The sequence below is a fragment of the Chaetodon trifascialis genome, chromosome 5 (assembly GCF_039877785.1).
Source record: "Chaetodon trifascialis isolate fChaTrf1 chromosome 5, fChaTrf1.hap1, whole genome shotgun sequence".
Classification (NCBI taxonomy): domain Eukaryota; kingdom Metazoa; phylum Chordata; class Actinopteri; order Chaetodontiformes; family Chaetodontidae; genus Chaetodon; species Chaetodon trifascialis.
In genome coordinates, this window is record NC_092060.1 from 23,760,197 (window position 1) to 23,776,898 (window position 16,702).

Consider the following 16,702-nt stretch of genomic DNA (forward strand, 5'->3'; position numbering starts at 1 on the left):
CTTGTTCTCGATCTTCTCGCTCTTTCATCACACAAACACCCTTCCTCTCTCTGTCTTTTCTCTCATTCCTTGTTTCTTTGTCCCTCTCACACTCTCTGCTCTCTTTCTCCTTTCTTTACTGTCTGACAGGTGACTAACTTGGCGCTTCAGCTTAATCATCTCGAGTCGTCCTAACGAGCGCCTATGCTGGCGTAACCCACTTCGACATACACGCGCACAAATGCACACACTCACATGCTGCTCTGCGACATATCCACGCCTCATTAGGCAGCTCACAGGGGGAACTAATTACTCGAAACTGCACCAGTAAAACAAAGCAGCTCAGACAATACAAACAGCAGACCGGTAGCTATACAAAGCAATAAACACATCTTTGTCGTGACATGCTGCTTGACTCGCCAGTGAAAGCTAATATATAATTTATAATTATCACACTAAATGGGAGAATAATGGCATCTTAAAATTCATGACAACACTGACTGACTTTTTAGAGATGGAAGGTTTTCTTCTGTCAGGGGCGAAATATTAAAAGACAAATTCCCTCCCTACGCCTGCTGAGTGAGCGTCAACACCCGCGGGCAGTGTCTTTATGTGACTGACCAATGATGTGGCAAGGCATGAATATTAACTAGTCATTCAGCACCTTATTTATTCATTGTTTAACGCAGTCACAGATGCACAGAGACAGCTGTGGATTATCCTATTAAGGGAACACACATGTATGTATAAACAATGGGAAATGCTTTTCCAATCACATTTTTGGTGTCAAGTGATGCATAACACACATTTCTGTTCTAACCTTATCTGCATTTACATATCTGCTTTTCTATATGTCTTCTTCCTTATCTGTCTGTCTTTTATCCCTCTTTCTCTCTCCATCCATTAATTTTTCTATCCATCATCCATCCATCCATCCATCCATCCATTCATCCCCCCTCCCCTTCTCTCCCTCTGTGTCTGACTATGCACCATGCATCCCAATGATCCACCTAAGCCCGTAAAAGGTGTTTGTGGGTTAGATTCACTCATCCTCATTCTCTTTGCTCCGCTTCACTTTACGATGGAAAAGCCCAGAACATTAGCTGTTTCTGCAGTGGACTGCGGCATTTGCGAGACCATATGTTACATACGGTACCAACGTAACCGTTATAGGAGACAGACTTTTTACTGCACGCTGAACCACCGCTGAACCCACGAGGAATTATTGAGAATTAATAGTTTTCCTCCTAGCAGACACTAAATGTTAGAAGAACTATGGGAGATTTTATTACAGTGCACCAATTTAGCTCATGTTGATCATTTAAGAAAGAGTTTACTGTACACACACACACGACGCACAACAGATGGAGGGTTAATACATGAAGAGGGGATTCTACTATAGCTGCCACTGTGCTAAAGTGATGATTACCAAGATGTGCTCTTCCTCATAAACCTAACAACACACCATATATAGAAGCAATGAGGGCCTATAACATTGGCCCTAGGTGTGATCATAGCACTGCAGGTATGACTTTCTGATGCCAAGTCACTAAATCATCTTAATCAGGGAAAATTAAGTAGAAGTGCATCCAAAGCTACTTATCATTACGATTTTGCACATAATGGTGAGATTAAGGCACAAGCAAAGCCTGGTACCTTTAAAAGGATGCTTATTACATTCTGACTTAACATGAGTACTTTTCTGTAACAGTTTCTCATCTTTTCTCTGACTTTTGGCTGAAGAAGACCTCCGGCTGCATAGCCGACACGCTAGGCTCTTCTTTATTTCACATTTCACATGTGCATGGTTGCCTCTTGGTTCAAGGCATTTTCCAAAAGAAACTGTAGCTGAACAGGATGTCAGAGCAGACTGTTAGAAATCCATAACAAAAATGAGTTTCCTGGGAAGTTCATCCTGCGTTTAAGTGTGATATTCTTTTGTTTACTGAATAATGTATTTCAATGTTTTCTGGGGGGACCACACACATGCACACAGGTACACACATAACAATAGACCACACAGACAGTACTTACAGTAGCTGCAGGGAAACCAGTCCATCAAACAATCCCTTGGGCAGCTCTGTGATCTTGTTGCCGTACAACACCCTGCACAGGACAGACAGAACAACATAATTTAGGTTACAGTGTTTACGAGGCTGTCCTCACATGTTGAGACTCACGCAGTCTTCAGATGGCTGCGAAGCACAGTGAAATCCACATCCACAAGCTGTGGCTTTTTTATTTTGTATCATTAAAGTGTATTTTTGGGAAATCCTAACTCTCATTTTTAAGCTGTTATGAGGAACAGCATAAAGTGAATAAGAAACTGATACCAAGGATACTTCAACAGTTATAATTATGCTGTTTTGAGGGTTTTACCAATTTTGCTCCACAGATTGCCAATCTGACAACTACAACTCTGAATTATATTTACTGTATTTTACAGTACCATGCTTCAAATTCTTATCCCAACCAAGGAGCTGCTGAAAATGATGGGATGGGATGTTTAGCACAGAGTGGTGCGATTGGTTTAGCAAAATAAGCGTACATCTAAATCAAATACTGTCACTTGACGGCAAAGTTTGATGCCTAAATTGTTTGTGTGTGCCTCATGTCAATAGGTGCCACGTGGAGGTGTCTCAAGATAATGCTTAAGTAATAATGCTTCAGTCGCTGTCCAGTGAAATCTCTATCTCCCATATGTCAGCTTTTCATTGGCTAAGAATAGTCTTCTTTCACTTTGTGGCGATGCACTCCTCAGATAGCACAGTGGGATATTCAGGCCTTATTTCAGGTTAAGATATGAGAGATTTTTTTCAAGTCGTAAAGGAAAACAAAAAAAATCCAGATCATTAAAATTCAAAGTTTGTGGTTTTCACTGGTCGGTAATACAAAACCACTAGAAATGATGCTGTAAACCAAAACGTCCTTCATACTGTCTTCCATAGGATTCCACTAAAATTCAGAGCCCCTCAATATATCTGCTCAGGTTCAATATTTCAGGACCAAAAACTGACTATGCTACAACCAGAGAGACAAGACTGTCTGTTTCCGGCGCAGTGAATGTTTTAACTTTTTTTGTTGTTATAAAAAAAATTCACAGTATAGTCCTTTTTCTCACTAACACACTGCTGGACCATTTATCTCTTTTGATTGTCAAAAAATTGGAATAATGTTTGAGATGTGCCTCCAGTTGCTGTTGCAAGCATTTAACTCACTTGAGCAATTTCATATTTTGGCACATCACGCCTCAGCTGGCCTACACTGCACGTCTTGCCTCCGGGTGTCATTCCTGTTCGACTGACTCGGCTTTGTGCACGTGTGTGTTCAATTTTAACACCCAGCAGAGTTCACCTTGTCTGCTCCTTCTTGTCTGTCTGTCTGTCTCATTTTCATGCTCCAGATTGATTCAAATTAAACTGTCCTTCATGTTCTTATCACATTCACCCTCAGTGACGTACAATTACACACACACACACAAACACACACAAGCAAATACAAAGACATGCATAAAGCCCATATGCACACACCGCAGCATTGTGGTCCAGTTGTCAGCATCGACAGCAACAACATTTTTATTTGCTAAATGTCTGGAAATGCAATTACTTTCCGGTCTGGATACGTGTATGCATGCTTACCTATGTGTGTGCGTGCGTTTGCGTGCTCGTGTGTCATACTTACAGTGAGGTGAGTGAGCGAAGGCCGCTGAAAGCATCGGCAGCAATGTCAGAAATCTGGTTCTTACTCAAATCACTAGGGGGAGAGAGGGAGAGGGAGAGAGAGAGAGAGAGAGAGAGAGAGGGAGGAGATAAGTGCATTTCTGTAATACACAGTAATGGGGTTCATGCTATGTGAATGTCCTAGAACTGTCAGACAAATGATCATGAGAGAATACATCAGCAGAGGTCAAGGCAAGGGGACAGAAGTAAAAAAAAGTCAGAAGGGCTGAATGTGTAAGTAAATGAGGGAAAGGGGGAGAGAGGGAGTGATGAACAGAGTGAGGGAAAGACGTGAAGCGACAGGAGAGAAAGAGAGAGAGTGGAGGGAGAGAAACTGGAAGCAGTGGCATGTTAAGTGCAGTTCATGTCATTCACCTCCACCGCTGTAAGATATATTATTTAACACTTCTGTGGAGCATTAAACTCTATCTGTGTGTGTGCGTGTGTGCGTGCATGTGTATGTGTGTGTGCGTGGGTGGGTGGGGAGGTGGGTGGATAACCTTACAACCTTGCACAAGTCTGCAAGTCTGGCATTTTCAAACATTTGCATGATAAGGACATTTTTCACCAACGAGCTTTATGTCTGTGGGTGTGTGTGAAAGAGACAAGAAGAGATGAGTGTGTGTGTGTGTGTGTGTGTGTGTGTGTGTGTGTGTGTGTGCGCGTGCTGGGTTGGACTTCAGATTAGACATATACCCTTCTTTTGACGATGGCACCACAGCTCAAATGTTACAGACACCGGTCACTAATTATGTGTCCGTTAATTAAAGTTCTAGATTCAAAGCATTTTCTTAACTGAGGTAAATGATTTATTAAAAATGAATACAAGAAAATGTGAAGACCCTTCAGAACATTTAGATCTGTATTTTGTTAAAGATGCTGCAGAATTTACTGTCTCAGTTCTTGGATGTGTTTCTATCTTTTCCCTGATTGATAAACACATTTCTAAGAGACTAAAGGCAGCCCAATATTTACGCTGTGTCTAGTTATTAGTGCTGGTTAAATCCTTGAAAAACTTCTGGTGACCTTTTTGTACTAATGTGATTTTATTAGTCTAAATGTAGAAAGCATACAGCATGATTACTGCTGCTATGAAGGCTGTGAATGAGATTACTGAAGACCTCAACAGGAGTCAGGGCCATCCAGCCTTATTTATTGATTTGTTTACAACCTTTGACACATTTCATCATGCATTGCTGGAGCTGAACTTGATTAATGTATGAATGTCTGACCAAGCAGTATGCTGGTTTAGAACTCAATGTGTGACAGCCAGTGGGTTCAGCTTATGCTGGTTTACAGCACTTAACCTTGGAGTGCCTCAGGGGTCTATACTGGGTCCGCTTTATTTTCTGTCTACATTAATGATTTAGGAGTGAATTCACATGAAGCTCATTGTTACGTAGATGATACAGTTGTGCATCCATGTGTGGAGCCAGTGAAAGAAGATCTTAAAGGTCTAACTGTGAGTCATGCTTGTCAGTGCAGGTTTGTGTGTGCATGCATATGTGAGTTTGATGGTGTGTTTGCAGTGTTTTCCAGACTTACATCCTTTTGAGCTTCTTGTAGGCAGAAAAGGCTCCCGCAGGGACACTTTTAATCAAGTTCTGCTCCAAACGACTAAGAGAGAGAGAGAGAGAGAAGGGAGGGGGTGAGAAAAGAGGGAATTAGATGATCTTTAACATTCCCTTGAAAAAATAAAAAGAATTAGAAGAGCAGATTATCCCTAAAAAACACAAGTTATTATAATTTTCATCCCGTCCAGGATTTATTTTCACAGAGGACAGAGAAATCATGAAATCCAGTTTACCCCACAACCTCAGCCAGGCACAAGTGCTTAAAAAGTTCAAAAGGTGGCTGTTCCAATCAACGTCTACACAATATTTCTGCGGGTTGGTCAGTACTTTGCAGCAGGGGCCGGTCAAGGTCACTCAGTGTGAAATGTTGAAGTTGAAATTTTGCAGCTCAGCGATAATGAGCTTACACGGGACCAAGCGAAACCCGGACCGCTGACCATAATTCCTGTTGTCCACTGGCCAAAGTGTTCAGAAGGAGCGGCGGTGTACATAAAGGTCTGCAGTGGAATAGTATGACAGCTAGCTAACTGGCTAGATCAACGTTGCTGTCACTCAACCACAGTGAAATATGAGTTTTAGTGCACAATTTGCACATAAGGCTATTGGTTTAACTGTAACTGGCGGCAGAACATGAACAATTTTCATTTTCCAATCATAATTTCTCATATTTTTCTATTTGAATCTTTCATAAATTCCTTTGATGGAGCCACAACGCTCTCTTCTTTAGATGCAGGCAGGCTATTATTTATGAACACATTACATTCCTTAACATTTTCAGGCTAAGGGCCAAAGGGAATTTATTACATCTCTTTCTCTGGAAGACTGCAGACTCATTACACCATACCGGTAGTATTACTCTATTATCATGTGGGGAGCCATCAGAACTAGGCACAAAGCCCACGTTTGGGGAAATGTACTGCAGTTCAGTTTCTGCTCTCCTGATGGTTTAAGCAACACCCTCATCTATGTAGCTCATGCATTCTTCATGTCTCCTTATTGCCGTGGTGAAAAGGAAAGGAAAGGAAAGCAGGGGAGGAGATGAGAGGAGAATAAAAAGTCATAGACGTGGAGCAGAAAATTAGAGAAAGGACGAAACGAACAGGACAAATGATGAGTAGAAATCACAGAAGGGAAGTGGGAAATGAGGACAACAACGGAGAAATCAGGGGAGTGGAAAAGCCTGGACAGCAGCGGAGAAGAGAGGAAAAATCATAGAAGAGGAGGATGCGGTGAGGTCCCAAGGCCAGCCACAGGGTCAGCTGTCAGAATGATAAATGGGAACTAATCCGCCCTTCTTCTTCCTCTCCTCCTCCTCTTCAGCCTCCACCCTGTCTTGCTCTTGACCTCCACTTTCATCCCTCTCTTTTCCTTTCTTTACTCTTCTCACTTGATATCTATCCATCTGTCTATCTATCTATGGATGGGCTCAAAGCCAAGTTTTGATCACATTTGCAGGGATTAAATGCAGTCTAGTTGAATATATTGTATTAACTTGCGACGGCTGTGCTGTAACTGTGGCTTTGAACGCAACACAAGCCTTACAGGTGCTTGTTTCTTGGCTCACGTCCCTTTCTAAATTGCCACAGCTCACGCCCCTGGCGAGGAACGGCACCTTATTTCTGCTAGGAGGTCAAAATAAATCAGGGATGTACAGATATTGACAAAGACAATCTGCACACACAACAGGTAACAAATTATATCTGGGGGCTTTCAAACAAGGTTGAGACAAAGACACTTAGAGGCTCAATATCAAAGAATGTATTAAAGGGAAGACATTTTCAGAGGCAATATAAAAAATCTATAAGTTCAGGCGGCAATTAAACGACAACTGAAAGTGGAGATGGGTTTGGCAGGTGAGCATGCTCACAATGGAAGAGCGCGCACACACATGCACACGCACACACTCACACACTTGTGAAAGCTCACTCAAACTCATCTCTGTTGATGTTCTAATGAAGTTAGACGCCTTGAGACAAACCTGTTTTGTTAAATTGCTATATGAATATATTTGACTTGAAGAGACAGATTAACACACACTTGGAACTCCACTGTCACATGCTGTTTTCATACACACGCACACACGCACGCACACACACACAAAGACACACACGCACGCACACACAAAGACACGCACACACACACTTGGCAGTGATTCTTGCCACCAGCATGCAGAAGGATGACTTTGTCCCGATTTGAGGACTGACAATACATCATCCTATTATACCCTATTGTTTCTGGCTGCAGCAACAACATTTATTATAATGGATCCAATGCTAATTCTCTGTGTATGTGTGTGTGTCCTAGAGATTTTGGTGCCTGTGGCTCAGTCACAATGTATGTGTTTGACCATCCCAGAATATTTTGCACTTAGACAAGTCTGGTTTGTCTACATATATGCATGTGCATTGGTGTGTATGTGAGTGCGAATCTATTACTTATGCTGAGGAGGTATAGCGGTATTGGTGTAGCGTTGCAGGGGAGAATTGCTTCCTTACTCACAGAGCAATCAACCAGCTGTCCTCCGTACAAACAAACAGGGTACAACGATCAATACCGATATCAAACACGTCCCACTGTGGCGTGCGTGTGCGTGTGCGCGTGTGTTTAAATATGTGTCTAAGAGACAGAGACGAGGAAGGAGGGAGAGAGAAAGAGGAGGAGAAATGGGTGAGTGTGAAAAAGAAAGAGTTTTGCTATAATCTAAAACAAGATGCAAACAGGTCTGGTTTATCATGGTGGATCAAAGTGTCTACAGATGCGTGTATGTCAGCATGTGTGTGGGTTTGGATTAAGTATTATTTATTTTAATTCAAACTATTGATTATGAATAACTATAGTGTGGCCATTGCTGTTTTATTTATAAGCAGCTCAGAATCATATCTCGACACACACACCGCACACACACAGACACACACACACACCGCATACATTTGCATATAACTACTGTAACAGTGACACATCTTGTGTTCAGTGAATATAAGCAAGCAGACAAAGGCAAATCACCAGATGATTTGGATGTGCAAACATATATAATGCACTGTAAGAAGGCGGAGAATATGGATGAGTTGAGCATGGGTGCATCATGGGTATGTAGCCAGAATGCAGCACCACAAAATGTGCCCATTTAAAGAAAACATTAACAATATGGAAAATGTGGTTTTGCATGAACAAATGAGTTGATACCACAGATTACACACGTGCAGAAAATGTGCAGCATTTAAATTAAAGCCGTCTCACATTTCCACGATGCCCTCGGGGAGGTTGGCTGGTATGTCCGTCAGCCCTTTACGACGACAGTCCACTATGTTGTTGTTGCAGCTGCAGCTGGGTGGACACACGGCGACCTGAGGAACACAAGTCCTCGACTCGGTCTGTGCTGGACCTGTGGACAGATGCAATATATCAGATCCTGAAAACAACCAACAGAGATCAGCTCGGTTGGTCTCCTGCCAAGTACGAGGACAGTAGGAGATTCCTCCATGCCTACAGCTACATTTACCCCTATATACATATCACAATAAAATGTAAGCATGCTCTATTCCCAAAAAATATCCATGATGATTTTATGTATTTTACCACAGCCTCTATCAATGGGATTAGTGTCAGTGTCAGTGGGGAGATCTAGTGTCCCATGACGGCCTTCGTGTTGTTTCAGGAGCATTTGCATCCTGTCAGGAATAAAACTCTGGGGGATATATGTCGGCTCTTGGTATGAAACAGGAAGACATTACAACATAAACTGAATATTTGTACTAAATATTATCTGCTTACAGTCTGTACGCAGAGACATTGCTGACTGTGAGCAGGAGGAGAGAAACGTGACATTGAAATGGAGGAAGGAACCGAAGAGGGTTAAATGGTGAAAAAGAGGGACGACGGGGGAAGAGAGGGGATGGAAAGAACGAGAGAAAGACAGGTCTGTTATTGACACTGAGAGTAAGGGATGGAAGAAAAGTGCAGTCAGAGGAGGTCTGTTATGGAGCATGTAGACAGAAAAGACAAGACTAAAGGCTAATAAAGAGAGCACAGCCTGACAGTCTATTAGCACAGAGAGCTGAATCAGATGCCTATAAACAGTGCCTACACTATCTTACAGCTGATAACACTACTGCTCTTATACTGGCCTTTTAGCTGATTACACGCCCTACATGGTGTAATTTTTTCAGTGCTATAAACTCACCTCCGAGCTGTCTGCAGTTGATAACAACGCCGCCTGTAATAATGGCCTTTATTACATTCTCTGTATTGTATACCTCTATGTCAAACTGTCAGCGGCTCTAAATTCAACCGAGAACTTCTACTTGAATCTGCTCCGTTTGTCATTCTTTATCGGCGTTGCTGAATAGTTCCAGGTCAATCCCGTGTCAATTTCAGAGGCTCGTTTTCACTCAAAGTATTATAGCTCCCATGTCAATTTGATCGAGCTGCAATGAAGCTGAAACTGGCGTCGTTTCTCCAAGAACATTTTCATGCGTTTTATTCGAGAGCCAATTAAAGATAAAATAAAAAATTGGGTTGAAACCAAAAACATGCCAAGAAAGGGCTTTTTTATTACCACCTTCATGTAAGAAAGAGCCATCTCATCACTTCCTGTGACAATAAGCACAGTGCATGCCAAAATAAGTGCTGGAAAGGTATTTCAATGTGCCCTGTGGCCATGCTCCTTTGATTGCATATTGTGTGTATGCATGTTTACGTAAGCTCACCGTTGCAGACAAAATCCTTCTTCTGCACATCTGGGACATTGAGGCCTCTCATGTGGGCGGGGGCCATGCACTGGGTAAAGGGCGCCAAGCCCCGCCTGGCTCTGAGCCAATCAGAGAGCCAGGACAGGTGACAGTCGCAGTGGAGATTGTTGGAGTGCAGACGCCTGAGACAGATGGAGAAAGAGATTAGTTGTTTTTAGGAAATTGTGTGCAATTATATACTGTTATTACTTCAAAATAAGACCCACAGCAAGATCAATTAACACAACCTCTTGATTATCCTGTCTGACGCGTTCACTGTCTACAGGCAAGAGCCTCTCAAACAGTCTGTGAGGAGCACAGGTTCTGTTTCTCACACAGCTCACATCCTTGGCTCGGATCATGAGGCCGTTGCTTAGGCGAAACACACAAACAAACATGCACTCGCACACAAACACAGAGAGTAATATCCTCAGCTCTCATTCTCCCAAGATCTGCGACAATATGACTCCCTTTAGAGGAAGGACGCATTCGGCTAAATCACAATGTATTCAGAGAGGCAGAGAGAAATGGAGGCAGAGGGAGAGAAAGGACAGAGACGAAGGTGGGAAAGAGATTGAGACATGAAAAAACAGTGAAAGTGGGAAAGAGAACGTTAAAATAAAGAGATGAATAGGATCAAAAAATGAGCAAGATGCAGCAAAACTGAGTGAATAAATAACTTGATAAAGATCTTTTATGTCTTTGGAGTATTTTGGTCATTTTGGCTTGATTTCAGGAGTGACAGGAAACGTTATGATTACATGGGATGCCTGTTAGATCTGTTGGTGTCTTGATGCACAGAGGACAGTTCACCAAAACTACAAAAATGCATATTTTCCCACATGCATCTGGCGGTACTCTTCCATACATTTAGTTTTGGTTGTCTGTGCCCTTGTTTTCCTCCTCCAGTGCACCGAGCTGAATGAAATTTTGATTGCGTCGGCCAATGCGTTGAAAACTTAAGGGAAACTTCCTGCTGGCGCTTGATGTCCCTGTTGTTTGGAATAACAGATCATGCTAAAACAATAGTTTTATACTAATCCTTTGGCACAAAGTAGTGCCAATCCCAACCGTATCCTGAACTGGAACGTTGCTTCTGGAAAGAGATGTTACTGCTAGATTTTTAAAAATCTAAATGTAATTTTCACACGAGACAAAAACTAAATTCAATTTACCTCCATTGTAATGGTTTGGAGGCACAAATGTCAAAGAGAGGACGGAAAGAGGACAAAAGGCCAAACGTATGTGCATGGCTATCTTTCGCACAACTGGACGTGACTGAGGCTGTTTTCCTGTTTTAGTAAACTGTGTGCATTGTGCTACACTTCGCACTACATTTTGCATATGTGACACTGCAACGGTGTGCGTAAATAAAAAGATGATACTACTGTGCTGCACATGGCTCAGGCCCAGTTATAGTACATGAGGCATTTCAGCAGATTTACGTTTATATATCTTCATGATTCTTGAAATTTCTGGGTTGTATCCACATGGCTGGATGCACTTACTCTAAGTGATGTGCAGTGATTAATGTAACGTAATGATAAGGAAGATTCTCTCATCGCGGGTCTCACCTTTTACCCAGATGACAAATCAGAATTACAATCACTATCCTTCAAGTAACATTTTCACACTAATAGCCTTTTAAAATTTCACTTGTAGCATTAATTAGAAGGTGCTGCTCAATACAAAAGGCATCAGGTGACGTCTCACAGAGCTGAGCCTCTCTACAGGCTGCACTGGCTGGATCTGACACCTCAAGAGAGAGCAGGAGAGAGAGAAAGAGAGATGAGGAGAAGGAGGGTGGATGAACAGCAGAATGTCTTGTCAGCGTATTATATGCCAGCCGGGATATCTAGCCTTTCAGAAGACAGGCCTCCCTTTGTAATAAAGCAGAGGACAAATCCTGTTATGGAACAGAGATGGGCTCATTGATGCTAGCAGCGGGGGCAGTGGGTTTTAATACCGCTCTCCCATTATAAATCCAGTTTATAGTCAAACACCCGCCTGGAGATAGCCACGTCCCGGCCCACCCCCGGCTCAGCCTTAATTACTGACAAGTAGGATTAAAACACAGGGGAGAATAGGAAGAGGCAGGGTGTGTGTGTGTGTGTGTGTGTGTGTGTGTGTGTGTGTGTGTGTGTGTGTGTGTGTGTGTGTGTGTGTGTGTGTGTGTGTGTGTGTGTGGACTGTATTTGTGTGTCCCTGTAAGTCGGTGATAGCGTTTGTTGGGCTTATTGGTTGCGGGTGACTAAGGGCACTGTGCATAGTGTTTCTGTGAACGTGTGTGTGTTGTGTCTGTCTCTGTGTGTGTTTATTCTTAGCATGTAATCCAGGGGGTTTCCAGGCACATCTTAGTGCTGTGAATTACACACACACACACACACACACACACACACACACACACACACACACACACACACACACACACACACACACACACACACACACACACACACACACACACACACACACACACACACAGAGAGATACAAGCAGTGGGAGTCCTAAGCTTCTTCTAAGTTTCTGAATGAGAGACACCATGAGGTGACATCATTACTGTTAATAGAATAGATAGATGCTGAAGAAGAAGAGAGAGAGGCGGAGAGACGGATGAATAGAGGGAGAATAAGAATAAAAGAATAAAAGGAACTAATGTAAAAGCAGCCGTATGAAGAAATCACAGATGAAGGCGGCTGGCGAGGTAAGACATTTCATTCAGGAAGAAGTTTCTACACACACTTCTCGAACTTCCCCCCTAATCAAATCAGGGACATCTCTAAACATGCTTGATTGAATGAGTCGTTTTTATAAAAAGAGCAAATTCAATACTGGGATCTGAAGGAGGCAAAAAAGAACGGAGGCAAAATTTAATACAGGGGAGGCAGCAACAAGAAGGAGGGGTGGGAGAAGGAGGAGGCTGGACTGAGAGGTGAACACTGGACAAAAAGGAGGTGGGGGGGACAAAAATGAAGAGTGGAAAGAAAAGGAGGACACATGAGGACAGGAGGAAACAGAGGAAGGGCAACATAAAGGAAAGGGAGCGAGGACGGTGACAGTCACGATTGGACAAAGTGAGGAAGGTGTGAAAATGAGGAAGAAAAGTGAGGGATGAAATGTGAAATGGGGCGCACACATGACAAGGAGGAGGTGGGGGAAAAAGGAAGAGGACAAATGAGGAAATCAGAGGAGACAGTCACTCAGTGTTGACAGAAAACAGAAGCAGACGAGGGCTTCTGATTAAAAGATATTGGATATTGGTAACTCTGCACTCAATCTGCTGGCAACTGTGCAGCTGCGCTGCTGCCTGGAATCCAATTTTAAGAGGCTGATTTCCAGCCGTATTGCCACTAGAGTTGCGGCAGCATGCAGGAAATTCAGAAACCCTGGCATGTGATTGGCTGTTGACGGACACTGTCGCTGGAAAGTTGAACAGAGAAAATGCTCATAAAAGATAAATGGATTCTGGATTGTGTATTTAGAAATGTCCATTTCTGAATGTTAAGAGGGGCTGCTTGACCACACAAGTGCCCCTTAAAACGGTGATTCGGGGAGGAAATCCCGCTCTATGTGTGCTGATTTGGCGGAATTCAACCCCAGCGTGGCCAGCAGGAATGCAATGGTCCGCCTCTCAAGACAATCCCATGGGATTATGGGTAGTCTCCCTTGCCTTGGCAACTGTAAGATCTCCTTCACACAACTAAATGCAGATTAAGAAAACACACAAAAATACACATACACACATAAATCAAAGCCTGCCTTCTAATCAATCAGAAAGGAAGATTTGGCTTTGACTGCGTGCGTGCGTGCGTGCGTGCGTGCGTGCGTGCGTGCGTGCGTGCGTGCGCATGTGCGTTAGTGTCTGTGCTCACATCAGTAACATCAGTAAAGGAGGTTTCTCCTAATGAATCAAAGCAGATTGAACTACAGAGCCTAAACAAGCCTTTCCTGTGGTATTGATGAGGTTACCATTACTCGTGTGTGTGTGTGTGTGTGTGTGTGTGTGTGTGTGTGTGTGTGTTTGTGTATGTTTGTGAGTGCGCGTAACGGCCACATGATTATTCACAGTCATGAAACAATAGAGGAGTGGGTCTCTTATTATAGCATGATTGGATGATCACACACAGACCCTGCTGCCATGCTGTGAATGTTTGTGGCGTGTGTGTGTGTGTGTGTGTGTGTGTGTGTGTGTGTGTGTGTGTGTGTGTGTTTGTGAACTTTAGTTGTGTGTGCGCAGTGCACGTCTGGACTTAGTCAGCATGAAAGTCGGCACTAATTTATAGTATCTCTCTGCGTGCGTGTATGTGTTAATGTGCAACCACAGAGTGTATGTGCGAGCTTCTGTAGTATGTGTTAGCAGTTTTCTGTGTGTGTGTGTGTGCGCGTGTGTGCGTGTGTGTGTTATACTCACAGTGTCCGCAGCTTGGGCATGTGGTTGAAGCTGGACAGGGGGATGAGGGTGATGTTGTTGTTGTTGAGGGTGCTAGAGAGAGAAACAGAGGGAGGAAAAAGGAGAGGAAAGAGAAAAATGTCATATTTCTGTCATATTTTATTGCGGAAATAACGAAGAGTTTGATTCCTTCAGCTTCTGGAAAACTGTTCAAACTAAAGAAAAGAAAATCACTCACACACCATAGTACACCTCTGACACAGAGGCTCAAGTAGATTTTGATTTGTTTTCAGGGAAACAACTGGACTGATGTTTTAAAATACACCTAGATCTTTAAAAATTTCAAAAAGCGCAATACATTTACAAAACAGCTGTTAAATGATAAAAATGGAAAATATGGACCAAAATATTTTTCCCAGCATAACTTAAACTGTGTGATAACTTTTTATGGTAAAATAAACACTTTCATTGTTTAGAAGTGTGACTCCAGGGGATGGAATAAAGACTTCTGTTTGGTAAATTAGTTTAACTTAAGAGCTTTTAAAATCGACAAATCAGATCTACGGAGCACTGGAGAGCAAATTCTTAAGATTTAAGGCAACAATGCATCGTTTTAGCCTCTTCTGAACAGAAATGACTGTCCTGGGAGAGACACTGGTTTGTTTTTCTTAATCTGGATTGAGGGTTTTCTATGATGCAGAGATTGTAAAGCTCACTTGGACAAACGTGATTTGAATTGAAACTGCAAACATCGCCGGGACTGTTTCAAACATCATCAAAACGCACCGCATTTGCAAATCCTGACCTTCTGTCCGGGGTGCCGCTATTGTGCCGAGTCATCACACAGTTTTTTATCTCATTATTTATTGATACGCACGCGGCCACATATGAACACACACAAACACCCTTGATCTGTGTTTCTTCCATCTCTAACTCATAAGCAGGTCACTGCTGTCTCTGACTATTAGCTCTCTCATAAACTACACTGTGTCTCATATGTAGTATCGACCTAAAGTGGAATGAAAAACAAGGTTGACTGTCATTACAGCCAAACGCACACACACAAACACACGCGCGCAAGCAATCCCACTTGGTGCGTCGAAGAAACACGACACCTATTGATTCTCTGTGGTTTTCATGTACAGAAATGGAGACAGAAATGAGAGCGGAGGAAAAAAAAATGCAGAAAAGACGACTATTCCATCAAAGCAATCCACAGGGGGATCAGATTGCATTGACAGACTCGTACAAGCTGGTAAAGCTGCATATACAAAACACTCGAGGGGTGGGTGAAATATATCAGAGCACAAGCAGAGTCCCTCATGGCTCAAGCTGTGCACACACACACACACACACACACACACACACACACACACACACACACACACACACACACACACACACACACACACACACACACACACACACACACACACACACACACACACACACACGCACACAGTAAAATTACAATACAGCAAAACACAAGACTGGACAAAGACATACAACCTCCATCATGATGCAATGAACTGAGCAACTCCTGAGAGGCACTGGAGGCTATAAATGAGCGATTTTCACATCAAAATATTAAAAAAAGAAGCAGCATTATCCTATCGTGCTAAAATTTGACATGTTTCCTGGTGGAAGAGGACCCTGACCGCTTTAGTTGACAGTCCATAAGGTCCTCCTGACACATTTACACATCCAAATGTCTTCTAGTTAGAAAGAAAAGAGGAAAAAAACGTCATGGGAGATCATGTAAATGTGAATAATTAAAGAAAAACAATACTGGGATCAACTTTGAGCTGCAAATCAATTAAAATCTGCTGTATTATTGATTTTATCTCTTATTCAAACCAAACACTTCCAGATTGATTTGGCCTGAAATACAACAACATGCCGCTAAAACTAATAATCCCTCGTTATAACTTCTGAGAGCGTTCAAATGGCTTGAAGTCAAATCTTTACAGGGAGCGAAGGAGAGATCCATGCTGCATTAGAAAATCCATGGATTTCTAAAATTTATACTTCAGTGTAATTTTTCTGGTGGCTTGTGGGAGCCAACATCCACACAAACCAGTGCAACCCTTTGCTTTGTTTTTGCCCAAGTTTCATGGATCATTAATTTCACTGGAAAGAAAATAGGGCTAGTTTACTTTACATATCACCCGAAACCTTGTGTGTTCAAAGAGTCATTGTTTCAGGACGGATGAAGAGCGAGCGGCCATTTTTTAGAACTAAAACCCATTCATTTTTCACATTTGACAATGTGTTTTTAATGCTTTCCGACAAGGACAAGGCCGGCGTTCTCCC

The 16,702-nt window shown here is 42.6% G+C and overlaps 1 protein-coding gene across 1 annotated transcript in view; it reads right to left on the reverse strand.

Annotated features, from left to right (window-relative positions):
• The window catches only part of slit3 (slit homolog 3 (Drosophila)), a 242,144-nt gene that overhangs the window by 57,109 nt on the left and 168,333 nt on the right, over positions 1-16,702 (reverse strand). The window contains exons 7-12 of the mRNA XM_070962829.1: positions 14,411-14,482; positions 9,979-10,142; positions 8,510-8,654; positions 5,244-5,315; positions 3,661-3,732; positions 2,014-2,085 (exon numbers count right to left, since the gene is read on the reverse strand). Coding sequence (XP_070818930.1) covers positions 2,014-2,085; positions 3,661-3,732; positions 5,244-5,315; positions 8,510-8,654; positions 9,979-10,142; positions 14,411-14,482 — 597 coding nt within the window. The remainder of the gene's footprint in view (positions 1-2,013; positions 2,086-3,660; positions 3,733-5,243; positions 5,316-8,509; positions 8,655-9,978; positions 10,143-14,410; positions 14,483-16,702) is intronic.